The sequence below is a fragment of the Peromyscus maniculatus genome, chromosome X (assembly GCF_049852395.1).
Source record: "Peromyscus maniculatus bairdii isolate BWxNUB_F1_BW_parent chromosome X, HU_Pman_BW_mat_3.1, whole genome shotgun sequence".
Classification (NCBI taxonomy): Eukaryota; Metazoa; Chordata; class Mammalia; order Rodentia; family Cricetidae; genus Peromyscus; species Peromyscus maniculatus.
In genome coordinates, this window is record NC_134875.1 from 20,531,150 (window position 1) to 20,558,832 (window position 27,683).

General features: G+C 40.3%; 1 protein-coding gene across 3 annotated transcripts; it reads left to right on the forward strand.

The window, feature by feature from the left end:
• The first annotated feature begins 335 nt into the window (after nucleotides 1-335).
• LOC143270669 (synaptonemal complex protein 3-like) lies at nucleotides 336-13,048 on the forward strand. Of its 3 annotated transcripts, none has more exons than XM_076561496.1 (9): nucleotides 370-486; nucleotides 1,843-1,980; nucleotides 2,396-2,462; nucleotides 2,905-2,939; nucleotides 5,245-5,362; nucleotides 6,761-6,860; nucleotides 9,617-9,715; nucleotides 12,102-12,209; nucleotides 12,345-13,048. In XM_076561496.1, the coding sequence occupies exons 2-9, from the start codon at nucleotides 1,890-1,892 to the stop codon at nucleotides 12,399-12,401; spliced, it is 675 nt and encodes a 224-aa protein (XP_076417611.1). In that variant the 5' UTR covers nucleotides 370-486; nucleotides 1,843-1,889; the 3' UTR covers nucleotides 12,402-13,048. The 3 variants fall into 3 exon arrangements, with proteins under 3 accessions (XP_076417612.1, XP_076417611.1, XP_076417610.1); XM_076561495.1 differs by lacking the exon at nucleotides 370-486 and adding an exon at nucleotides 521-707; XM_076561497.1 differs by lacking the exon at nucleotides 1,843-1,980 and having other exon boundaries at nucleotides 336-486.
• The last annotated feature ends 14,635 nt before the right edge of the window (nucleotides 13,049-27,683 follow it).

Genomic DNA, 27,683 nt, shown 5'->3' on the forward strand with positions numbered 1-27,683 from the left:
TACATAAATCAAAACAAAAATTCATACAAGGCCCTCTACAGTTGAAATAAGGTAGCAGTGCCATGCTTCGTATTTTACACGTTTTCCTTTCATTTTCAAGCATGTAAAGGAGTATAAACCTAGAAACTGACAGAGTTTCGTGCTTTGCTTCGTATTTTACATGTTTTCTTTTCATTTTCAAGTGTGTAAAGGAGTATAGACCTAGAAACTGGAAAGCATTTGTCCTGAAGTCAGTGGTCCGTTCCCAGGGCTGAAGACGCCATCAGGATCAACCCGTTTGCCCTTCCAGCGGAGTTGGCCTCGCACTCTATGTGCGCATGTGCGGCCGTTCAGCCAATCAGCGAGCGCCCTGAGGAGCCTGCCTCTTCTCCCGCTCAAATCCCAAAGGTCCTCGGGCCGCGGTGGCGCTGGCACAGCAGCTTTCTCGGTCGGGGCGCCGAGTGCCGGAGGGGGCCGACGTGAGGGTGCTCACCTGCCCGATGCCCAGTAAGCGAGTTCGGCTCGGCTGAGGGTTTGGGGTCACTGGAGGAGGCGGTGCTTAGTGAGGAAAATCCTCCCGATGGGCCGGTGACCTCTGGCAGGAAGTCGTTCCCGTGACTTCTGACAGGAGAACGGAGGCGGAGAACCTCACTAACGGCCGAGGGATGAACAGGCCGCGGCCTTCGAGGATGGGCAACCCTCGGAGGACACACTCACGGAGCCTGGCGGTAGAAGCCGAGAGCGGGGTGGGGTGAGGGGATGGGGGTGGGGTGGGCAGGGCCGGGGTCTGCGGAACATGGAGCCCTGGGGAGGAGCTGTGGGGGCTGCCCCCATGCTTCTGGGTGGGGCCCAGATCCCTTAGACACAAACTGAGGACCCATCTTCGTTTCCCTCCATGTGGTCTGCTGGTTTGATGCGGACGGTGTGGATGGTGGAGAGCGGGGCGTGGCGAAGGAAAAGGAAAAACAGAGGAGACATTGCAAGGGATTAATAAGTAACCCAGGGTGGGTTCTAACCACTGATCCTCCAGGCCCAATCTCCCACATACTGGGATTAGAGCCCTGCACCACCACGGTCAGCTTCTTCTGTCAGTTGCGGTTTGTTTCTGTAGGGTGGGATCTCCCTTTGTAGCTCAGGCCTTGTCAAGCTTAGACTGGCCTTGAACCTGCAATCTTTAAATATCTTCTGATGTTTGAAATACTCAGCTTCCTCAAATACCCAGCTTCTCGAATGTCTGGTCTTTCTGTGGGAGGAGTGGTGGTTATGGTGGTGGGTGTTTGTTGTGAATAGACCATACGATCTTTTTCCATGAACACATATTTGCCCAGGTTGATTTCTGATAGCACCATGATTTTGCTTTGAAACTGAGCTACAGACTTGCTCACTTTTTAAAAAGAATCGGTGAGACATAGGACCAAAATTTAGATGTCCCAGACGTTAAGAACAGAAATATTTTGCTCTTTTTTTTTTGTTGGGGGGGGAGGGACTCATATAGTGTAGGTTGTGGCCAATTTTGCATTTTTAAAATTGAGAAATGACAAATTGTTTGCTTTGGTTAAAAAGGATACTTTTTTAAAAAAAGAAATCAAAGTTTGGATAGAGACATGTTGAGTAGGATACAGGAGGAGATGGAGAGGGGGAAATGTGCATACATGTCACATGTATTGAATATGTATATGAAATTATCAGTAATATAGGAAAATTATTAAAAAATCAATGTAAAAAGAGGAAAAAACTTAATCTTTCAATGAACAAAGATAATTCTTATTTGATTTTTTGACATTTTAAATTTAGCATTTATTTAAATGATACCTTTGGATTTCCATGACTTCTGAGATTCTTTACCTTTGTGTTTCAACTAAGAAAACATCTGATCGTTTGTCAACAGAAGAAGGGATTTTGGTAGAGTTATGTCTGTAGGCAAGAAGGAGCGCTTAGTGCTTTTTGACTTTGATGATGAAGAAGATGGTCTGAGTGTTTTGAAGAAGGCTCTGTCTGAAGGTACAGCATATCCAGTGTTGGGCATTGATGGTGTCCTGGAGTTCATCTGATTGTTACCTAGTCTCAGATTTCCTGATACTTTCATTTCTAATTTTAGATGTACATTTCTCTACCGGAGTTTTAGTGATGCATATAGCTTCTCTTGGCTCTGTAGTCCCGGTATATTGAGAAATAATGAAGAACTTAAAATGGTTTTACCCCAGGAAGACTTGAAAATTGGTCATATAAAATGCTGGCAAATTGTGAATTGATTCCATAAAACCTGCAAAGGAATTATTTCATTTCTGTAGCTGCTTCAAAAATTTACATTGAGAAAAGTTCCAGAGAAATGCAAATGAAGATAGCACTTTGCTAACTATTAGTAATATAACATAATTAATTTCCAATGTGTTTTTCATTTGTATTGTTAATACAGAAAAGAGCCCAGTGTTGAACAAAGATGAGAGGAAATGCCCTCCTGCAGAAGTGGATGAAGCTATGGGGTAAAATTTTCAAATACTTTTTTTGCCAGTTCAATAGAGTACTTCAAATGTAGTACCTGTGATTCCTGTTCTAGAGAGGTGGATGCAGGTAGATCAGAAATCCGAGGTCATCTTCAGCTATATACGTATTTCAGCCTAGCCTGGACTCCTTGAGACCTAGTTAGTTGGGAAGAAGGGGTTCAGCAAGAGTGAGAGACAGATAAAAGAAAGTAATGGGGATGTACGTGTATGAATTGTCAGCAATAAAATATTAACAAAGGTTTACTTTAGTTGTCTAAGAAATAGTTTATGTTAGGTTGCATGTGACATTTGTTCCAACCCATATGCTATATATTATAAATAAATAAAAGAACTTTTTGTGTAAAGTTTTGTGTGTGCTAGGCAAATGATCTACCACTGAACTATATTTCCAGCTTTAATTTTTATTGTAATTTCTTCACAGAGATGAAATACACACTATGTTGGATAAATTCAGAGGTATGTTTTTTGGAGATAAGTATGTTAACACTATATATTAATTCTTATGTAAAAGGAAGTGTTAATTGGTGTTCTATAGAACTGTCATTTAATGCTTTCTTAGCACTGGATTTCACATGAATTTTGTGATTTAAAAACATAAATTTTGCCGCTTAAAATTTTCCATGATAAAACAAAGTAAAAATGATGCCTTTAGACCTGTGAGTCTCATATAGAATTTTAGAAGAAAAAAATAGATGGAGAAAATTTTACAATTCTTTCTATTCCCAGACTAATAGTTCCCACAAGTGATTCTATGTATCAGGTTTTTATTTCCAAAATGTATTTTGTAAGACTCTTGCTGAAATCCCTTTTCTGTGAAGGAGAGCATGATCCTGAACACTAATAAAATTCTTCATTATTATTTGTTAAGATTTATTTTCTTTTTAATTATGTGTCTCCATGGGGGTATGTGCACATGTAAGTGTCTGTCACACTCTGAAGATGGAGTAGGATATCCTGGAGCTGGAGTTAGAGGCAGTTGTGAGCTGTGTAACATGGAACTGGGAAATGGTCTCAAGTCCTCAAAAGAGCAGCAAGCACTTGTAACCACTGAGCCATCTCTCCAACCCCTTTATAATTACTTTTATATCCAAAACTGTGAGGGTACTGGCTTATTGGTCAAGACTGATTGCTTCCCTTGTAAATGACCTGAGTTCTGTTCCCAGCATCCTCATGGTAGATCACAGCCATTTCTAACTCCATTTCTGAAGGATCTTATTCCTTCTTCTGATCTCTGTGGGCACATACAAGTTATATATACATACATGCATGCAAAACATTCATCTACATCAAGTGAAGAAAATCGAAAGTAAAAGTTGTGAAAGGGAAAGATCTGAAATTTAAATTCTGTTCATAAGTTGTATAAATTCCCTTTTATATAGTATTTTGTTAATTACTTTGTTAATTTTGTGTTGCTTCCTTGTTTTTAAGACAGGATCTTACTGTGTAGTTCGAGTTGATCTGGAACTTGATCTGAAGCCCAGTCTAGGCTTAAACTGTAGATCTCCTGTCGCAGCCAGAGGTTGAAATTGGAATGTCTTCCTCAGTCATTTCGTGTGTGTGTGTGTGTGTGTGTGTGTGTGTGTGTGTGTGTGTGTGTGTGTAAGAGAGAGAGAGAGAGAGAGAGTTTTGCCGTCATATATACATGCAAAACATGCTTGTCTCTTGCCTTCAAGAGCCAGAAGAAAGAATTTATTCCTCTAGGAATGGAGGTATAGATCATTGCGAGGCGCCACGTGTGTGTGCAGGGGAAATGAACCCAAGTTCTCTGGAAGAGCAACCAATGTTGTTAAGCACTGAGAAATCTCTCCAGGGCCTTCCTTTTTTTTGAGACAGGATCTCTTTGTATCTGGACCTCATCATTTCAGAGAGATTGAATGTCCAAGGAGTCCGAAGGAGCTGCCTGTCTCTGCCCCTCAGTGCTGTGGTCAGGGACACACAACATCACAGCTGGCTTTTATGTGGGTGGTGGGGATTCAAACTCAGGGCCTCATGCTTGGCATAGAAGGCATTTTAAACACTGAGCCATTTCCCCAGACAAAAGCTATTTTTCTATCTTCGGTATTTTGCTAGTTTTATAAAAATATATTTAGGATTATCATTGTCAATATTTTATACAAATATCTTATTTTTTAAATATGACTTGGATTATAATACTCAAGAGAGTAATTTTATGTATTTTAAAGCTTGAGTTATAAGACGATACTTCAGGATCATTTCTGTAGTTAAAAGTTTGACTTCTAACCACAGTTTAAATGCTGGCTAATAAAGCTCATTTCAGTGGGACATTATTTGTTTTGAATTTAGAAGTATTTCCCTTCTGCTAAGCTGTTTGTGAAGCACTTAAAATTTGTCCCAAAAATTTTTCTCCTGGGTTCATTATTATTGTGCCTAATTTTAAAATTATCTTCCATTAGGAAAATCAGAACTAAGGTAAGGTTGAACATTTCTCATCCAAAATATATAGGGCCAAAAATATTTTGGAATTCAGAGGTTTGTGTATTTTATTTTATTTGCATTGACTTCATTGGTTGTCAATCCCTAGTGTGAAAATGCAAAATTCTAAGTACTCTACAGTGGGAAACTTTTTGTGCACCATGTTGGTGATATATTTCAATTTAATTTTAAGTGTCAGTGATACTGTTTAATAATCTTTAGCCATATCTATATATCTATATCTATGTATCTATATCTATATATATATACTTGAATATTTAGGAACAATTGAAGCTCTTTTTAACATCAACCTTTATTTTCGATATAGATGGGATTAATAAATCTCTTCTTGAAAAGAGAAGAAGAGTGCAAATCTTCTCTGAAACTGTTTCCAAAAAGAGTAGCTACAAGATGAAACAAGTTTGGGGAACCAAACAACAGCGAATGTAAGTTTGCTGGCATTTTTAAGCGCCAAGTTTATATCATCTCTGAGTATATATTGGTGCAAATTACTTATGAAAATAGTATCACCTGTCTATTGGAATCTCCAGTGAAATGTTTCAATTGAATTTTCTCTAAGTAAGTAGTAGTACAGCTGTTGATTTTAAATACAGTGCTTTTACTCTGTGAGGAAAGTCACGAGGCATGAGAAAACCCAGTCTCAGAGCTTTATTTTGGGGCCTGAGTGAAGAGAGCATGGCAGGCCTGTGGAAGAGATACGTGAGGAGAAGGGACAGAGGTGGGAGGAGAAGAGAGAGGGGAAGAGTCTGTGATCAGCTTTTTAGGGATTTCCCTGCACATGCGCATTTGGCCTTAAGGAACTATGCCATGCATGTGCAGATTACCTGACTGCACTGTACGCATTTGCGTAATGCGCAGCATAGTGATGATGTAAGTCCCCTTGCTTAGCTACTGAACTGCGCATGTGTGGTCATACAACTGGAGGAGTGGCAGAATCCCATGCCTTCATAGAAGTGAGACATATTTCGTGGACGTCAGTGAAGATTACATGCTCTTCCTTCCAAAGAACAATTGAGAGAGTTATTATTTTAAAAGTAATTCATGTTCACTCTGGAAAAACATTTATTACATAAATGGTAGATGACATATAAACTATTCAATGTCTTTTAGTTAACTGTGTGGACAATGTAAAATATAGTTCATTTTACATCAAAACTAATTTGTGTTATTTTAATTTACCTAACTATTCTTTGTACCAAATCATATCTGCCAAAAGGGATTAGTAAAATATTTCTACTTAGAAATAATTTACTTTTTGTATTTTTTTTTATTTGAAACTGGATTTCCCTGTGTAGCACTGGCTGTCCTGGAGCTTTCTCTGTAGACCAGGCTTGCCTCGAACTCACAGAGATCTGCTTGTCTCTGCCTCCTGAGTGCTGGGATTAAAGATATGCACCACCACCACCCAGCTGAAGTAATTTGCTTTTTATTGGAACCTGTAGAAAAAGTGAAAAATTATTTGGAGATGAAATTAATCTTCCCTTGAAATATGTGTGTGTTTATATGTATATGTGTGTATGTATATATATGGGAGATATATACATGATATATATGTATCCTTATATTTTATATATACACATATATGATAAAATTTCCTTGGACTTCAAGAGGCAAACCATATGAGAAGATTTTTAGTAAGGAAAAGACGTATTTTTAGAATTTATATAAATCTACTTTTACTCTTGGGTTCCCACCAGAATATTTAAACTGTGAATCTGTTATGATTTCCTTCTTTTTTATCGTATAAAATATGTCAATTCAATTTTGTTTTAATTATTTTCATATTGGTATAAAATATGAGCCTTTATTCTTATGTTTTACAGGCTGGAAGTTAACAATAAGTATTACCCGCAGTTGATGCATCTGTTTAAGCAGTGGGATTTGGAGAAGCAGAAATACAAGAAACAGCAAGAAAACCTAATTGTTGGTATCGCAATTAGCTTTATAATTAATCTTTGATAGCAAGATTTCAAGTAGGACTCTAGATGCTCGCCTTCAATAGGCCTGGGGAGCTAACCCAAGGTGCATTACCACTGTTACCCAGTTCTGGTCCTGCAGAACTGTAACCACAGAAGTATAGGCAAATATACCACAGATTCCACTGGGCTCCTTATAGTAGCTGGGATTCTTATCATTTCAAACAAAAGAAACTTTTGAAAGACTGAAGGTGGTTTACTTCTTGCTGTGAAACAAATCGTGGGTAAGTTAGATTTAGGTACGGTTGAATGGAAAACGGGGGTATTTTAGGAACTATCTTTCTTGATGTTGTTGCAAGTTCTTCTTGGGGTTACTAAGTTAATCCTTCCAATCCTATGTTTCCTCCAACATTGGAACATGCAGTGGACTGAGACAGACTTTCTCACTACTGCTGATAGAACAGCATCACCGAGTTCTTTGTGGTCATTTGCCCATTCCTGAAAAAACACACTGTACTTAGATTATGATTTGGTTTAGCTTTTCTTTCCTTTATTCCTTTCCTCTCTCCCTCCCTTTCTCCCTTCCCTCCTTCCTTTCTTTCCTTTCTTTTTCTCTCTTTTCTGTCCCTCTTCCTTCTCCATTGCTCCCCCATACCCTTGCTCCCTGCTTCTTGTGATGTGAAACTGAAGACAGGGCCTTTTACAAACTAGTGAATCACACCACGGCCAAACCACAGCACCAGTACAGGAAACGGTTTACTTTCAATGTCCAGAGCTGTAACACAACTCAAGTCCCCCTCACACATTATATAGCTGTATTAGTTACTCTTTATATTTTCTTCTTTCATTGCTTATAATCATCAAAAAATTAAACCTAAGATCTGGGGAAACAGGTCATATCATATAATTTTGGACTTCATTGGTCAGCTTAGTTTTGCAAATGTTCAATTTGAGGTACACAAGAAATTTTGTCTAGGAAGTGGGTGACTAGGCCAATGACTTGTATATAAGTCTGAGATTCAGGAGAGAACGCTGAACTAAAGCTACAAAGTTAAAATTCTCCGCTTAAATGCAGTTTTTTAACCATAATCCTACATGAAATCACCAAGGGAGTGATTAAAAATGTAAATAGAAAGTCTGAGGATAGGCCACTAGGGGCCTAGTTGGTAGAAATTCAACTACCCCAAATGAAGGAAGTATTTATAAAGAAAAGACCCTTAATTGTGCCATATACTGCCTATAGACCAGATAAGCTAGATTTAACAACAGGAAGTCATTGGTGTATTGGATAGAATGATTTGGTTGGAAAAATGAGTACAAAACTAATTAGAAGCAGGTGTGGTACTGACGAGTTTAGTCCCAACACTTGCAAGGCCAAGGCAGGTAGATCTCTCAGTTCGAGGCCAGCCTTGTCTACAGAGTGTGATCCAGACAAGACAGTAAGACTGTCTGAAAAAATAAAAGGAATTAGAATTAGAATTGGTACAGGACAGAACAAGAAAGAAAGGACTGCTTAGTAGGAGAACAAATGAAACAGAGTTTGTAGAGATTCTTGTGTGATTTGGCTTTTTGAGCTAAGAGAGATAACGTGTTTGTGTGTTAATAGGAATAATCTTTTTGTTGTTGTTTTGGTTTTTTGAGAGAGGGCTTCTCTGTGTAACATCCCTGGCTATCCTGGAACTCCCTCTGTAGACCAGGCTGGCCTCGGACTCACCTCCCTCTGCCTCCCAAGTGCTGGGATTAAAGGTGTGTGCCACCACTGCCTGGCAAAAGGAATGATCTGTAGACAAATTAATTATTTACTTTTTTGTGGTCCTGGGGGCCTGAAATTAGAACCTAGGGTTTCATCCATGATAGCAAATGCTCTTAGCACTAAGCTATATCCACAGACATTTCTTACTTTTCCTTATGAGACAAGGTTTCATTAAATTTCCCAGGCTGGCATGTGGTTCAGTCATGCCTTGTCCTTGTGATCCTTATGCTTCATCCCCCCAAGCAGCTGATATGCCAGAAAAGTTAACTGGCCTGGCTAGAGGGTCAAATTACAAATGTAAGGTAGAGGAGGTAAAAGCTGAGTTCTTGAGTTTGAATAGGCATGTGAGACAGAACATGGTCAAGATACTGTATCCTGAGAAATGAGAGCATAGACAGATACAGGTTGGTAAAGAGAGACTCGATGTTTTCTTTCTGATGTTTCTGTATACATAGTGAAATAAGGTCATCAGGTAGTGAAAATGTTTCCACCAAGTAGACTAGCTAGAGTTGAATTTTGCAAACTCGGGGTTTAGAAAAGTAAAAGTGAGAGAGTTAAAATTAATTATATTGTAGACATTGAGATTTCAGAGAATGAGCTCTTACTTGGATAATGAAGATTTTCTACTTGTTCTCATGTGGTGGTGCATGCCGGTAATGACAGATATTTGGGAGACTAAGGAAAGAAGCACAAGTCCCAGCTAGCATGTTCAACATAGGGTGACCCTGTCTCAAAAAGTTAAACAATTCCTTTTCAATGAATGGTAGGATCATTACATTGCATATTAATTATTTATAAAATTACTTAAACTTAGACATAATCTTTGTCAAAGTCAAATGTTAAATGTATTCATTTTCAAATTATTTCTTTTGACTTCAGTATGGAATTATTCTTTTGCTTTAAGGATGAGAATGTAGCTTAGAGATACAGCGTTGACCTATAAAATATAAAGATTAGAAGAACAACAAAAACATTTTCCAAAATACATAAGCATTCCTTTACATTTGTAGAATATTTTCCAACAACAGAAGATGATACTAAGACAGTGCAAAATTAAACAGATGCAGAGAATGAAACTAATTATGCAGATGGTTACACGATACATACAGGTATGTTGTACCCAGAAATGGAACACCTCAGATAATTTGTGTATAATGTTGATTTTCCAGCTGATTAGGGAAACATTTTATATGAAATTTTAACTGCTTTTCAGTTTGAATTGTTATGGACAAAAGTGGTAAGTATAGTTGTAGAGCTCTAATTGTTTTGTGATGATTATTCAAGATAGGAAATGCAAATTAGTAATTTTACCTAACAATGTACTTGTCATGCATCATAGTCATAGCTGATTAACTCTTGAGTCGCCATTTTCTGTTTATCGGAGATCAAGTCTGTGATTGATTTCTACATTATCATCTGTATTTGCATCCCAGTGTTTGTTGAATAGGAAATACTGGATTGAAATTGTGGACTTTTTCTTTTCAAATGTATTGTAGAAGTACTTTCTGACATCCTCAGTTCTGGAATGTTACACTGACCAAAAATGACTGTAATGCTACTTTATAATCATTAGAGGTAACCAAGATAGTACTAGACTGTTGAGGAGATTTTTAGATTGAGAGTTGCCTGTTTATACATAAGCATATTACTAAACTTGGTTCTCAATATTAAATAGTTTTAAAAGGATGTTAAAAGGTATGTTATTAAAATTTTTAAAATATCTTTCATGGAAACAAAAGTTATTTTAAGTGTTTTCAGGCAGGAACTTGTCAGCTTTCTGTAATGTTCCCTAGGAACAGTTTTTTGATTGGTATCAATATTTGATAAAGCACTAATCAAGCTTTCACCTAAATAGTATCATCACTGAATATTCCCATTTACCATTAGGAACATTAGTGTAATGTTTAACTCTTCCATATCTTTTAGGTTCTGAAATTGAGCTTCTGTGCAGTGGCTCATTATTTCATCAAGTCTTTCTTATCACTGTTAGCCTTAGTTCATTCTTTCTGCTGGAAACCTTATCATCTTTGTACTTTGAAAACTCTTAACTGATTTCTCTTCTTCAGTCCATCCTTCATAGGTCTGTCATGTTGTCTTTCTACAACATCTCTTCCTTCCTGCACATCCATCAGTGACTTCTCAGGTGTTATAAGTTTCTTAAATACATTCTAGCTATTTAGATTCCCCAGGACTGAGTCTCGTTTTAAGCACCATTTCCTCCATGTACCTACTATCCCCACCTCTACCAAATGCTTTGTCTCACCCCACAGACTGTACTCCTGTGCTCTGGGAGTGTTGTTCTCCAATATGTTTCAGTCCTCCTTATCTGTTGATGTCTTGTTCATTTGCCAGCTAAACTAAAATCTTTACCACTCTAATCTCTGTAGATACAGAAAGCTGCATTTCTATTTGTATTTTAACTTATTTGCACTGTTGTTTATATTGTTCCTCATTGAAGAAAAATAAAGCAATCTCCTCTTACTATTGTTATTGTTATTATTACTACATTAAGTAATTCATTTTGGGGACAATAGGAAGTAGAATAATAGTTTATTGAGTGGATAGTAAAGGTTTAAAATTGATTTCTTTTGGCTGGATGTGATGGTACATGCCTATACTGCTAGTATTAAGGAGGCTAGGGTAGGGGGATATCAAATTTGAGGATTGACTGAGCTACATAGTGAGACCCTGCCTTAAAAAATGCTTCATATATATATGAAGTTTTTTAAATGTAAAAAACCCTGAATGCTAAAACGTGATATTTCTGAGACAGGTCTCACTCTATTGCCTTATCAGGCCTGCTATGTAGGCCAGACAAGCCTTGAATTCACAGAGATCCACTTGTCTTGGCCCTCAAGTGCTTGGATTAAGGGTATGCCCCACCATATACAGATTAAAAATGTAATTTTCAATTTACGTAATTTAAAAAGATTCCCACAGTACAGATCATTTCCTTCCCTTAGTGGATTCATGTCACATTTACCACTAGTCCAAATAAAATATAACCTGACATTTGGAAACCTACTAGAAAATTTCAAAATTATCTTACTGTTGGGAACTTGTAGTCTTAATCCTATGTCTTTAGTCTTTGCTTTTCTTTGAGTCAGGTCCCAATGTGTTGCTCAGGCTTACTTCTAGATCTCTGTTCTTCCTCTTGAGCCTCCAGATACCTAGGAATCATGTGAAACTGCACAACATTTTTGTTGTTGTTTGTTTGTTTTTGCTTCATCTTGACCTTAACAGTTCATTAAACCTTTGTTTGGGAGAAAGTATGCAAATTTAGTCTCTTTAACAACATTTGATTTATAGCTGATGTCTTTTACTTCATTCTATATTATTATTATTCATTTCTAATTTATAATGTTTTGAAAAATGGAATAAATAATAACCATTGATGAGTATTAATAAAGTCTCACTTGTGAAAATGAATTTTACAATTTAGAATCTACGATGAAACACGATGGATTATAACTGAACTTGCCTTTTGTGTTTTAGATTTTGAAGAACATTGAGGATAAGAATAATAATGATCGAACTACTGCTTCATTTGTTGAACTTAATAAAGAAATAGCTGAGTATCAAAAGAAATACATGATGGAAACGGTAAGTTATATTTTAATCTGGGAGTTTTATACATATATATATAAAATTTAGCAGAAGCACTGAAGTATTTTATTTACTAAAATATGCATAATAACTAAAAATTCATCATTTTTATTTTCTCCTTCTATGAGACAGCAGCAGCAAGAGATTGCAAGTATTCGAAAGTCTCTTCAATCCATACTATCTTCATGATTCTTTGAAGAAAACTTGAACCTGTGTGGAACAATATAATTCTAATGTTAGATAAAAGCATGTTTTTATGGTGGAAATTCACATTTAAATAAAATGAGAACAGGCAAATAACTAGCACCTATTCTGACGTTTCCAGGTTTTTAACTCTTTTGTTGTTAATTAGTGAGATTTTTCTGTGCAGCAATGTGAATTCACTTTTGTGAATAAAGATTAGTTTGTTTGTTTTTTGCCATCAGCGTATTGCTTTGTTTTATTTTAGAGACATGATCTTACCATGTGACCCAGACTAGTCTCCTATTTCTGAGCTCAAGTGATCCTCACAACTCAGCCTCCAAAGTGCCTGTGATTTTTAATTTTGATTTGCTGATATATGTATAGAATTTATGTATATGTACTATATGTATAATGCTTATCTCAAAATTGAACATGTTTATGTGCCTCTTCATGAAAAGGCAGTAGCAAAAGATTGCAAATTCTCTCAAAAGCTTTTACAAATTATTATTGTACTTTTCAAATAAAATAAAAATGGCATGTGACTGGCAGCCATTCCTCTGTAGCAAGGTTTCAACTCTTTTATTGTAAAAGTGATTTTTTTCCTCTAACACTGTCAACTCATTTTATCATCAATAAAGAGTATTTAAGATTAAGTTTTGGCTTCTGAATATTTTTTAATCACTCATAACAGGTACCACATACTATTATAGAATGTCAAATTTGGGCATTGTATTATGTTATAGGTTTTCTTGTCTTGTCTCGTTTTTGAGACAAATTCTGTGTTTCCCAAACTTTGCTGCCAATGTTACCTCTTCTTATGCTAGTATTTCACCTCCATATAAATAAAGGTGGCGAGTGTTTTCCATCTTGCAGCAGTTGGTAAATACTACAGGCAGACTGTTAAAGACTTTAGTAAATGAGTTCACTATGTAGTAGTGTTGCACAGGTTCAATAATAGGTATTAAGTTGCTCAACATTCTATTAGGAGCTCATTTTCTCATTTAAATGAGAACATTCCCATGCACTAAAATATGTTCTGTTCCTGTATTTTAGGAATAGGAATAGCTTTTCTGTATACATGAATCAGTTGAAAACATCAAAGCCTGTTGCTTGAAGTTCACATTGGTTTTTCTATGGTAAAGGGTCTCAGAACACCTCACATCTATATTCCATGAAATTTCTTCTTTCTCTTTGATGAAATATAAATGCAACCTTGGGTCAGTAGCATTTGAATGATTGAATATCACTGGGAAGTGGTTTTGTCTGCACCCCTGGTGCACTTTCTATATTTTGACCATATTTCCTGGCCCCCAGTAAACAATTTGACTTTGATTTTCCTTCACAAGTCTACTCCCCGCTGCCCACCAGCCAATTTTCCTGCTCAATCTCATAATAAAGGAAGATAGTAAAAGGATATGTCTTGTTGAGTTTTAGCTCTGGCTTACTGATTATTTCCCACATTCTTTAACATTTTTTATTATCTGGTGCAGTTCTGTTCAGATGGGGACTAGCCAGCCAAAATCCTGTAGGCCCCAGCTGCTGGAAAGACAGTCAGCTCCACCTGATGCAGTTCCACACAGACAGGAACCATCCAGCCAGGGAAGACATCCAAGGCACCAGGCAGGTGGATGTCATTGTGATAAGCAGTTAAGTAGTGGAGAAATGGGAGAGAGAGAGAGATGTGGAATAGTTCATATGCTGTGGAAAAGACATAGAACGGAAGAAATCAATATGGTGAGGACTAGGCACATGTTAGAGGCCTGTTTGCCACCTGGGGCCATGGTGAAGGTGGCAAGGAGTAGACTGAGGGGGGAGGTCTGCTTGCCACCTAGGGCCATGGTCATGTCCAGCCAGGCTCCTGCCAAGGGCCATGTACTGGGTCCCTGGTCCTACAATAGCCAGGTTCTGTGTTGATATCCATGGCTCCTGTTGCCTTCTAGTGCCACGCTGATTCCAGTGGGCTGGGCCACCTCCTGGGGTTGTGTGTGGTCCATGAGCCACACTGCCACTGGGGACTCACTGATCTGGGCGGACTTTGCTGCCACCTGGGGCCATAATGACAAGTGGACGTAGGCTGCTGCCAAGGACTATGTCTATGTCCATGGTCCTACCACAGCTAAGATCGATGGGGATGTCCATGGCCTACATTACCACCAAAGGCCACATGGAACATGAGTTCTGGACTGCAACCTGTGGCCTTGTTTGGTGTCCAGGAGCCATGCTACTGCCAGAGCCAGTCCAAGTAATGTATTGCCATCAAAGATCACATAGAGGCCCAGGGTTGGGGCTGAACTGAGGCCTTGATGGTGTCCGACGGCCATGTGGCCACCAGAACCATTCCCACGGAGTGGCCATTCCTTCCATCCAGAGCCAGGATGTTGTCTAGGCCCAAGCTGCTGCCAAGGACCATGTCTGGATCCATGGTCCAACTGCATCTGGGGTCTGCATCAATATCTGTGGCCTGTGCCAGCATTTGAGTGAAATTAGAGGGCCATGCTGAGTCAGACACACCCTTCACTGGTCCTGGAAAGCTGTTCTTGCCTCTCACTGGACACTAGAGCAAGAGAGCTGGCCCCTGCACTTGCTAGAGAGCCCCACCCCTCACCACAGACAAGGGTGAACCCACCCTGATGGCATGAATGTAAGGGAGCTGAATCTGCCCTCCTCCAGAGGTGGGTGGCCCCAGTGGCCTGGAATAACCAGCTCAGTTACCACCCAGACCCACAGCTGGGCCTTGGGTTGGCCCACTATGGCAACTGCCCCATCTAGGACCTGCTGGAGCTTGTGAAGGCACTGGTCCTGTGGAACAATACCCGCAGGATCTCCAAACTCAGGGTGGCCACAGGATATCCAAGAGGAGTTCTGGTGAGGATCCAGTGAGGATGGTGTGCCAGAAACCAGAGGCCTTGAACCAGACCAGTGACTCATTGCAATGAACATTTGCTAGTAAAGCTGATAGGACAAAAGGCTAAATACTGTGTGACACACCGAGGCTCCCCAGGCCACCACGGCAAATGAAGAGGCAGGAAAGTGAAAGGACTGAGCAGACACCAGAACAGGCTGCTCACTCTCCTCTTAGAGATCAGGCCTCAATTTCAGTTTCCTGAGAATGGACAGGCAGTTTCTGAGGAAGAGCCATAAACAAAGGGTAATTAATCACAGGAGCCCCTGACAACAGAGACAAGGGAGATAAGATACACCAAGCCTGGGCCACTGAGCCAGCCCCCACAGTCAGTACATGCTAGGCCAGCCAGCCTCCACAGCAGCTCAAAGACAAAGCTTGGGACTTGGGCAGGCCTGCCCCCAAATGGAAAACTGTAGCCTGACCAGCCTCTAACTATCCCTGGCCAATTAGAATGTACTAATAAAATTGTCACTTGCTTGAGCCAATCATATCTAAAATGACCTAACTGCTCTAGGAATTCTCCTTGGCTATGCTTAAAAGGAGCCCACACATCCCTCTCGGGGACATCTCCATCTTGCTTTTGTGTGGGATGGCAGGCCCCAGCATGCTGGAATAATAAATACTCTTGCTGATTGCATACAGGGATAGTGGTCTTTTGTGGGATTTCTCCAGGATCCTAACAGAAAGAAGGAGAAAGGAAGAGATTTTTTGTTGTTGTTTTGGTTTTGGTTTAGTTTTGCTGGGATTTTTGTTTTTGCTTTTGTGTGTTTCTTTGCTTTGCTTACTTTGTTTTATTTTCTTGTGGGGTGTGTGGCAGGGGTGAGGGGAGAATATAGAAGAGCTAGGAGTTGAGCAGAATTGGGGTGCATGATGTGAAACTCCCAAAGAGTCAATAAAGAAGTTAAATTAAAAGTGGAGTATAAAGGTTGGGGACACTAGAGAAAGGGTACTCCATCTATGAATGTATGGGGAAGCCATTATCTATACTGGGTGAAGGCTTTCCAGTGTGGCTGCTTTGGGGTCACTAATGGCTCACTCATGTTCTGCAAGTAAGCCTGATGAGCCCATTGGTTCCCCCAGGGGGATTTGACCTTATGAAGTGGGATTAGATGTTGCCTCGGCCTCAAATGACTTATCCTTTGTGCCTGGTAACTGATAAAAAATGTACTTATTCTAAAATCAAAACCTACATTTTTTTTTGTTTTCCGAGACAAGGTTTTTCTGTGTAGCCCTCAGTGTCCTAGAACTTACTCTATAGTTTTTTAGTTAACACACATTATATTACTCAGGTTCAAGTTTTTCTCAAGACTCAAAGACTCATCAGAATAACATTTCTTTTTTTTTTTTTTTTGTTTTTTGAGACAGGGCTTCTCTGTGTAGCTTTGCACCTTTCCTGGAACTCACTTGGTAGCCCAGGCTGGCCTCGAACTCACAGAGATCCGCCTGGCTCTGCCTCCCAAGTGCTGGGATTAAAGGCGTGTGCCACAACCGCCCGGCGCTACATTTCTTAAGTGTCATATTTAAGCAAACAAAGTATGTTGGGACTTCTACTTTTCCATGTTATTACTATTCAATATTTAACTATCTATAATTTTTCCTTGCAACAGAGACATTTGGTTTTTAATTTCACTATGTATGCTAGTAAGTAGATTGCCGTTCTCCATGTCCTCCAAACCCTAAAACACAAAAGAATAGTTCAGTTACAAAACACATTTTCATCACAGGCTCTAAAGTTGAAAATTACTTTTCAAAATTAAGAAACTCTTCATATTCAAATAATATTCATTATCTATTCCATCTTCATTAAACATTGTAATATGGGGCTAGAGAGATGGCTCAGCAGTTAAGAGCACTGGTTAAGAGCATTTTCTAAAGGATGTGGGTTCAATTCCCAGCACCCACATAGCAGCTCACAACTGTCTGTAACTCTAGTTCCAGGAGATCTGACACCCTCATACAGACATAGATGCAGGCAAAACACCAATGTACATAAAATACAAATAAACAAGTAAAAAAAACATTTTAATATATAAACACCCAAATTCATACCATAAATCCATAAATGTGTGTGTGTGTGTGTGTGTGTGTGTGTGTGTGTGTGTGTATACAAGGAATCAAAGGCACTTATAGCATGTTCAAAAGCAGTTGTATGTGAATTAACAGTTTAATGAGATGTTAGGGTTAGAAAGAGAAAAAAAAAAAGTGCAGCTGCAGTCACCCTGAAGCTCATTGGAGATCATAAAGAGCTGAACAAGGACAACAAACAAAGCAGTGCACTGTCTCAAACGCAGGGTGGGGCTGGGGATTTAGGTCAGTTGGCAGAGTGCTTGCCTAGCGGGAATGAACCCTGGGTTTGAGACGGAGCACAACATCAACCAAGCTGTGGAGCATGCTTGAAATCTTAGCACTAGGGAGGTGAAAGCAGAAGGATTAGGATTTCATGGTTCTACTCAGGTGTATAGGAAGACCAATGACATCCTGAGCCACAGAAGACCCTGTCTTTAAAGGGAAAAAATAAAAATGTATAGAATTAGAAACACTAGAAAATACAAAAGTCCAATCAATAAATCTGGTGAGTTGGGGAATTTCTGATAAGGTTCTCCAATATCAGGTTACAAAAACAGTCAATGTGAATAACGATAATGAAATAATCTCTACTATGAGTCTGTTTCCTAGTGATAGAAAACAAGAGATAGATTGTGGCACTTTTAGTTTTTACAGCATCTCGCTGGGGAGCCCAAGCTAGCCTCCAGCTTCTCAGCCTTCACTCTCTGGTTCCCCACAACTGTCTTCCTTTGCCTGTACCACTAACCCAGCGAAACTTTGAAGTTAACCCAACTAACATGCCATTTTTTACTTGCTATGTAATGTATACTGCTACGTAAAAATTCTGGAGAGACTTTAAAAAATAATAGCACAAGATAGCGAACACCTCTTAATGGAAAAAAGTAAACAAAATAATTCAAACACTCCATAACTGGACTGGAAATGAATCTATTTTAGCTATAGTGTAGAAAATGGAGTGATTCCAACTAAGTTGGCAAAAGTATAAGGCTTCAAAATTAAAGCAATTGAAAATATTCTAGGGAAAGAGTGAAAACAAAGGATGGAAGTACCCAGAGTGTGGGGTTAGATACAGCAATTATGTAGAAGGATGAGGTTAATGTCAGATGTAGTAAATGGAGGGGATCTTGTAGAATGGAACCTTATAGAGTAGATTTGCAGAAAGAGAGATATCTTACATAGCTTACACGGCAGACCTATGGAGGGTGGCTGGAAGACCAGAGAGAGAACAAGGAATTGGCTAGAGTTCATAGCACCAAAAAACGAAAAGGAACCAATTCTCTGCTGACTATATAAATAGTGTCTTAACTAAAGTACCCCTTTGTGCACCTTGGCCACAGGGCCCATAGGACTCAAGCTCGATCTGACCTGAGAGCCTCCTCCCTGAGAACTAGATTTCATGGTACCAGATGATGGCAGGGAGGACTCCAAAGGAGAGAGGCAGCCTAGAGTCATATTCAGCTACAATGAATACCAACCCCAACAGCTAGCAGCGTGGCACAATAACCCCCAGAATGCAACGGTGGCATGAAAACCTTGGTGGTAACCAACAGCTCTCTAGCTGGACTTAAGACCTGCTCTTTGATGTTTATGCAAATGAGTACAAAGTTCTTCAACAGTGTCCTAAAACTGCTGTTTAAGCCTTGACTTACTAATATGGACAGCTACATACAGATAATCATCTAAACCTGTAAAAACTTTAAAGATTTCATCATTGATTTGTATGGGTGTGTCTACGTATGCACACATGTGCATGTGAGTTGTTCCTGGAGGCCAGAAGAGGGTGTCAGATCCCCTGCAGCCGGAGTTGTGAGCCTCTTGGTGTGGGTGCTGGGAAGCAGATTCCAGGCTCCTGAAAGAGCAGCAAGCACTCTTAACTGCTGAGCTGTCTCTTTGGCCACCGAATCTACAAATTTTAACCTTTACTTATCTTTTGTGTCTGGACTCTCTTTTACAATTATAAATTGGCATATAAAATACTTTTGGTCACTGTAATTATACTAAAATCTAGTATGTCAGGAAAATGCTTCTATAATACATTTAAAACCCAAAATATTCAATAATCTCAGTTAAGCACTTCCTTATTTAACAAATACTGGGGATACAATAACAAATGATAATGGTAAAATGACGTATAGACTTATTACTTGCAGTTAAACAGAGAATAAAGTGTTAACACTCTACGTATTTGATGCATAAGCACATTTCTTTTCCAGTGACTTTATTTTGCTATTTCACAGTTGTAGCAAACAAATCAAGGTGCAAACAGGGTTTATTTCACATTAATATATTAATGGATTTGTGTGTGTGTGTGTGTGTGTGTGTGTGTGTGTCATACAAATAGGGAATTCTCTTTAAATAACCATCTCCTCAATTTGCGTCCAGGAACAACAAGAGCAAATCTTAATGCTTCCAGGGGGTGTGAAGCTTCCAGGGGCAGATGGCAGCTTACAGGTCTGTCAAGGTTCATGGGGGTCACAGGGCCAGCTCTCCCATGCCCACAACACTGAGTCTAGTTCTCCCAGGAGTTGGGCAAGGGCAGCTCTCCAGCTGAGGCAGCCGGTGAGGGTCAGGACCAGCTCTCATGTGCCTAGGCCACCAGGGTCAACTCTCCCATGGCCCTCAGTGGTAACTCTGGCCACAGACATCAACACCTACCCCAGCTGTCATAGGGCCATGGCTGGGCCTTAAGCCACACCTTGCACCCCAATGTTACCATGGCCTTGGAGGCACCTCAGACCACTCAGTTCAGTATGGCCCTGGTGGCAGCATGACCCTGGGATATCAACATGGTCTCAGGCAGCAACCCAAACCAGGGGCATCTATATTTGCCCTGGGTAACAACACAGGCCACAGACATCAACAAAGACCCCAGCTGCAGTAGGGTCATGGATCCAGACATGGCCCTCGGCAGCAGCACAGGCCCAGACATCACATGGCCCTAGATGGCAACACAGTCCACCCATATCAGGCTGTTCCTCACCACCATCATGTCTTCAGTTACTCTTCACTCTACAGAGCACAAACCACTCTGTTTCTCCTTCTCTTCCATTTCTCCACCGCATACCTGTTCATCATAGTGGCGCCTGCCTGCCTGAGCCCCTTGTCATGACTGTCAATATATTCTAAGCTAGCTTCCTGACAGGTGTTTGGTTTTAATACTCTTTTTTCAATACTTGTCTTTACATTTTAAAACATGACACTTTACCAGCAGTGGAGATGCACGCCTTTAATCCCAGCACTCAGGAGACAGAGGCAGGCTGATCTCTACGAGTCTGAGGTCAGCCTGGTCTACAGAGGCAGCCAGGGCTACACAGAGAAACCCCATCTTGAAAGAAAAATATGGCATTTAGTGTCATATTTTCTCTTTTAGGGAAAAAATGCTGTATTTGTGCTGAGAATTGATTTCTGGTATGATTACATTGAAACATCCTATCAAGGAAGAAGGGACGTTTTTCATTAAGTAAAGATGTTTTGTGTCCATATATTTATACAGGCACATACACGTTATACATAGAGTCCAGAAGATGTCACGGGTATCATTCCTCAACTCTAGTCCACGTTATCACGTTATCTTGGAGCTTGCTGATTAGGCTAGTTTGGATGGCCAGTGAGCTCCAGGAATTTTCCTGTCTTCATCCTCCTGCCCTCCCACACCCTTGAATTACAGACCTGCAGCACCACACTGGGCTAATTCACCTGGTTCTGGTGATCCTATTCAAGTCTCCTGCTTGTATGGCAAGCATTTAACTGAACAGGTCTTCTCTCCAGATCCTACTTCTGAACTTTAAAAATCATTGTGTAGATTGAACTTTCTTTGTGTGTGTGTGTGTGTGTGTGTGTGTGTGTGTGTGTGTGTGTGTGTGCATGTGTGTTCTACCATGGCCATATTTAGGCAGAAAAATTAAGTGTGTTATCATTTGGGGTTTTGTTTTGTTTTTGTTTTTTCGAGACAGGTTTTTTTGTGTGTGTAGTTTTGGTGCCTGTCCTGGATCTTGCTCTGTAGACCAGGCTGGCCTTGAACTCACAGAGATCCACCTGGCTCTGCCTTCAGAGTGCTGGGATTAAAGGCATGCACCACCACCATCTGGCACATATATGTTGATTATAATGAACTTGATTTCCTTCATTTTTTCATTTCTGAAAATGCAATGCTGGATCTACTTGGTCTGAGACGCTGCATGGAATGCTTCCTTGAAAATAGCTGGGCCCGATGATTTCCTGTGGAATAGTGCCTTGATTGTTGTCTTGAATTTTTCCCATTCTTTTGTCTCTATTGAGGTACACTTTAGTTAACTGTCATTTTCTGCACAATTCTATATTACATTTAGGTTTGAAAGTTTGTGTAGAGATCTAATAAATTATAACAATAAAATATATTTGGTTTTAAATTTCTTCTTGTGTTTAAGTGAACAATAAAGAGTATGACACAGTATGATAAAATCTCCTTTGATTTATGAGTTTTTGTCTTTTGAGACAAGGTCTCTGTGACATTGTGTCATAAAGCTGCTTTTGTCAGGATATTTACTGTTGTTGATGATGCTGGAACTTGAACTTAGGGCCTTGGCACTTTCTAGGCAAGCTCTCTACTCGAGCTCTATTTTGGCCCTTAAAATATTTTGTTGAAGGATCTCACTTTGCTGTCTAGATTAGACTTCAACTTGCTTTGTAGCCATGGAAGACCTCAAATACAAGATGTTCTGTTGTTAGAATCTTAGATGGTCTTTTAATAAAAAAAAAACCCAGAGCCCTATATCAGGGTGAAAGCTGAAAGATCAGAGAAGCAGAACAGCCAGCTACTAGTTCTTTCCTCTTTGCAATCCTCAGCCTGAAGAGAGTGAGTTCCTGTTTCCTCACACCTTATATACCTTTCTCTGCCCAGACATCACCTCCTGGGATTAAAGGTGTGTGTGCTTCCCGGTACTGGGATTAAAGGTGTGTGCCACCATTGCCTGGTTCTGTTTCCAGTGTGACCTTGAACTCACAGAGATCCAGACAGATCTCTGCCTCAAGAGAGATAGGATTAAGGGCGTGTGCCACCACTGTCTGACCTCTGTGTCTAATTAGTGACTGGTCCTGTCCTCTGACCCGCAGGTAAGTTTTATTGGGGTGCATAATATATCACTACAATGGCCTACCTCAGCCTGTTGAACCACTCACATACAAGATGTTCCTGCCTCAGCATCCTGAGGAGCTGACATACAGGATGTCCCTGCTTCAGCATCCTGAGGAGCTCACATACAGGATGTCCCTGCCTCAGCATCCTGAGGAGCTCACATACAGGATGTCCCTGCCTCAGCATCCTGAGGAACTCACATACAGGATGTCCCTGCCTCAGCATCCTGAGGAGCTGATGTTGCAGGCTTCCACTACCAAATTCAGTGTTTTTGCCTTTTTCAGACAAGGAGCCTCTATGTAGTTTTGCATGAGAGGTTCTGAGAGACAGACCAGATCCTTGAGAGGTTACTAATAGCCCGGGCAGAGACCAGGCCTTAGTTTTGGTTCACTGGAACTGGCTGGAGCTGAGGAAGCAGTTTTCAAGAAGACCACAACTCAGGGGCAACCAATCAGCAGCCCCCCCACACCTGTAGGCTAGCTCAGCAGGTGCTCCACAGCCTTCAGCTGGCTCAGCAGGTGCTCCACAGCCTTCTGCTGGCTCAGCAGGTGCTCCACAGCCTTCTGCTGGCTCAGCAGGTGCTCCACTATCTTCTGCTAGGTAAAGATAGCTCTCCATACCCTGCTGCTGGAGCATCTCCAACCTCTAGAGCCTCCCACCAATCAGCCCCCAGTCTCATCTTTCCTCCACCAACCAGCCCCAGATGAATCCCTCCTCCCCGGAATTTCCCTAACCCTGCTTAGAAGGATCCCGTAACCTTCTCTGGGAGGTCTCCATTTACTACCCCAATATGTTGGAAATTTTAATAAATGCTCTTGCTGATTGCATTCGTGACTTGCAGTCTTTTATGGGACCTCATGCAGACCCTAACACTGGAGATTCTTCAGTCTGATATCTTCCTGCCTCTGCCTCCATCTAGACTGCTTGGATTACAGATGTGAGATACCACGTCCATCCTTTTGTTTTTCAATTCGTAGTTACTTTCTGTTCTGATTGTTTTTATGTCCTTACCACTCTCTTTCTGTGTTGCTTACTGACATTTAATTTTGGATCACTAGCTTGTGTTTTATTTTAGCATTTTTCCTTTTAGAGTGATACAATTTCTCCCTGTGTACTATTGAGCTAAATCCCTGAAGTTCTAGTAGGCAGTATTTTCACTATTATTTCAATCTATGTATTTAAATTTTTCTTTGTGAGTTCTACATTTCATACATTTCTTAATGTGCTAATAGCACTTCAAATATCTATGGTTTCTAAATGCATTTTTCTTGGCATTTTCTAACAGTATTTTTCTCTGAATAAACTTTCTGAATTGAAGTTCATCATTTACATAGTGCTGTGCTCATTTTTTTTTAAAAAATCTATGCTTTGTAAGAATAGACATATTCTAATTTAGTACCACAGAATTCTAGATATGTGCGTTAAATTGAACTTATTGATCAACATTTAGTCTTTTGTTTATTTTGCTAATATATCTGTCTCTTTGGCTGCAAAGTAATTAAAGAACAGTTGGATATAAGGTAAAAGTTTTGTATTCTAATATTGTACTGTAAATTCTTCCTTTTATAGCTATCAATTTTACACACACACACACACACACACACACACACACACACACACACACACACACACACATTTGAGACAGTGTCTCACTGTGTAGTCTCAAATCCTCGAATTCTCTATGTAGAAGGCTAGACTCAAACTCACAGAGTTCTGCATGCTGCTGCCTCCTGAGTGCCGGGATTAAAAGCTTGCACCACTACCGCTAGCTACATTTGTTTGTTTGTTTGTTTTGGGGGGGGGTTGGGTTTTTTTTTCTTTTTTTTTTTTTTTTTGGTTTTTTGAGACAAGGTTTCTCTGTGTAGCTTTGTGCCTTTCCTGGAACTCGCTTTGGAGACCAGGCTGGCCTCGAACTCACAGAGATCCACCTGGCTCTGCCTCCCAAGTGCTGGGATTAAAGGCCTGTGCCACCACCGCCCGGCATACATTTGTATTTTGGAAGTATAAACTTAAAATGTATAAATCTTCCTATGACTTGAGCTCTTAAGCATTATATATCGCTGTGGAATGATACTTTTGTACACTGTGAAGATTCATCACTCAGACTGGTTTAATAAAAAGCTGATTGACTGGTAGTCAGGCAGAAAGTATAGATGAGACACCAAACTAAGATAACTGGGAAGAAGGAGGGTAGGGTCAGAGGAACTATTAGCTAGACACAGAGGAAGTGGGACATGTACAAAATGAGGTAGCAAGTCATGAGACACATGGTGTAACTTAAACAAGAAATATGGGTTAGTTTGAGTTGTAATAGCTAGTTATTAATAAGCCTGAGATATTGAATGAGCATTTATAATTTGTATTAAGATTCTGGGTGGTTGTTTGGTTGCAGGCAGTCAGGACAAGAAAACTCCACCCACATTATATTGACCATACTATTGCTTCTTTCATTACCTTCTGCAGTTGTTTATTTATAGAAGGAGAAGAGGAGGAAGAAAGAGTGTAAGAGACAGAGGGGGTGGAGGACACCAGGAGAACAAGGTCCTCTAAATCAAGTGAGCAAAGCTCATATGAACTCACAGAGACTGAAGCAGATAGCACAGGACCTGCACAGGTCTGCACCAGGTCCTCTATGTATATATCATGGCTTTCAGTTTAGGATTTTTTTTTTAGATTTATTTATTTATGTATGTCTGCAGGCCAGAAGAGGGCACCAGATCTCATTACAGATGGTTGTGAGCCACCATGTGGTTGCTGGGAGTTGAACTCAGGACCTCTGGAAGAGCAGTCAGTGCTCTTAACCTCTGAGCCATCTCTCCAGCCCCCCATTTTAGGATTTTTATGGGACTCCTGAGTGTGTGAACAAGTGGGTCTCTGATTCTTATGCAGCTCTTGGGGCTCTATTCCTTCTGTTGTTTTGCCTTGTCCAACTTGGATGTGATTGCTTTTGTTTTATCTTATTACATATATTTTGTTATGTTTTTTTGTTATCTCTTAGAAACCTATTCTTTTCTAATGAAAGACAGAAAGGGAGTCTATCCAGATGGGAGAGGTGGTGGGAAGGAACTGGGAGAAATAGAGAGGGGGAAATTATAATCAGGATATATTGTATGAGAAAAGAACCTATGTTCAATAAAAGGGGGAAAGAAAAATAAAATATCCCTATTTTAATATTTATCACATACTTCTCAATTTGTTCACACTAGAAATTTCCATATAATCTTCTATTTCAAGTGTGCCCTTATCCCATATGAGATATATCTAATTATGTTTTATAATGTTATAATCTCCCACTTCCTGATACATATAGTCCATTTACATTCACAGTACCCAACTCATATGTATGGACCTACTGCCACCAATATACTTTATGAGTTTTACCTTGTACTTTCTTTATTCTCCTTTTATTTTCTGTGTAGAATCTTTTTTTTCCATCTTGTTTAATTCCATTTTCTTCTATAATATTAGAGGGACCAGCCTTAATATTAGACATCCCAGAGGCTCAGGAGAGAGAACTACTAATGGTGAGGACTGTTTTTGGGAAATAGAATCTCAGCACACCAAGCTCTATCGTCCACTTGCTTTAATTCCTCTGGCATAACATCCTTTATACACAACTTCAGTTTTGTTCTCATGTCTAGCTCCTTTCTTGCCTGATTTCTCTCTATATTTATCTATTTCTCCCTCTAAGTTCTATCTTAATTCTCTCGTCTTAATTCTGCCTCATCTAGGTCCTTTTCACCTTGTTCTTACCCAGCTAGTACTTCCCCATCTGGCTCTTCCTCATCTTCCATCTTGTCCACGTGTACTCTCTGGTCAAAATCATCTGTATCCCTCTCCATTCTCCATCTCTTCATTCTCTACGTTCCTTCTAAGTCTCCCAGGAATCCAGGTATAAACCCAAGCAATAGCAAGCCCCTGATCGAGCAAGGTCACCAGGCTTGAATTCTACAGGGTCATAAAGGCAGGTAAGAATTTTTCTCAGGCAGTGACCACCAGGCTTCCAGGGTCAACCAGAGGGGTGATAAGAATCACATAGAGGGGCAGTAATTGTTAATTATCATTTGCAGCCCAAAAGGGAAATGACTAATGAATTAACTAAAGGCTAAATTCGGGTAATATCTAAGAAAAGGGATCTTATGTGCTCAACTATAATCTTAAATTTGATTGGTAGAAAATGTTAAGAATTTGTAAGTTGCTAGGTCTATGGGAGAAAATAAACCTGTCTTCTTTTTTCCTGTGGCTCCTATCTGTCCAAGCTATCTGCTGTTTTTCTGCAGGTGGGGGGAAGTGTGCTGGGTCGCTAGGCAACCTGTGCTCAGCTAGATGCCTCTGGTGATAGTTAAAGGGAGATCTGGAACTGGAGGTAAGGTTTGGGAAAGGAGGAAGTAAAGCTTAATTGGCACATCCGCCAGGCCTTCTCAAACAGGTAGTCTGGACACAAGTCTGTTCTTAGAGAGTACAGAGGTGTCTCTGATAAGGTACTTTTTTCTGTCTGGGGATGGACCTGGCCGGATGCTGCCAATGAAGATAATTACAGAGACACTTTAACTGGGGTTCTGGCTGTGCATAGCTGTCAGCCCACAAGGTTATCTAAATATTCCTTTAGTAGAGGGGAAATGGTGCCCAATAGATGATGGAAAAACTACAATAGCACACAAGAAACTCATAGCAGGAAACAGCCATATTGATATCTAGGTCCATGGCCCTACCACAGCCAGGGTCTGTATTGATGTCCATGGCTCTGTTACCACTGAAGGCCATGCCACCTGGGGCTATGTCATAGTCCGGTGACCACAATGCTGCTGGGCCCATGCCGACCTGAGAGGCCTGCACTGCCACGTTTGGCTATGGTGACATCTAGGCCCAAGCTGCTGCTGCTGGCTATGTCTGGATCTGTGCTCCTGTCACAGCAGGGTCTGTGTTGATGTCTATTGCCTATGTTACCACAGGGGCCTATTCGAATCATGTGATGAACCATTGGTTGAAACGTGTTGAAGTTCAAGGGCTGTGCTGAGCTGGCCCTGCCCCTCACCAGCCTGGCCTGAAGAGAATTGCCTCCACCCCCACATGAGGGCTGACCCTGTCCCTCACTGGCTCTGAGATAATGGATTCTGATGACCCTGCACTGGAGAGCTGGCCCCTCAACTAATAGGAAAGATGCCACCACCTATACTTGGGAAAGCTGGCCCCACCACTCACC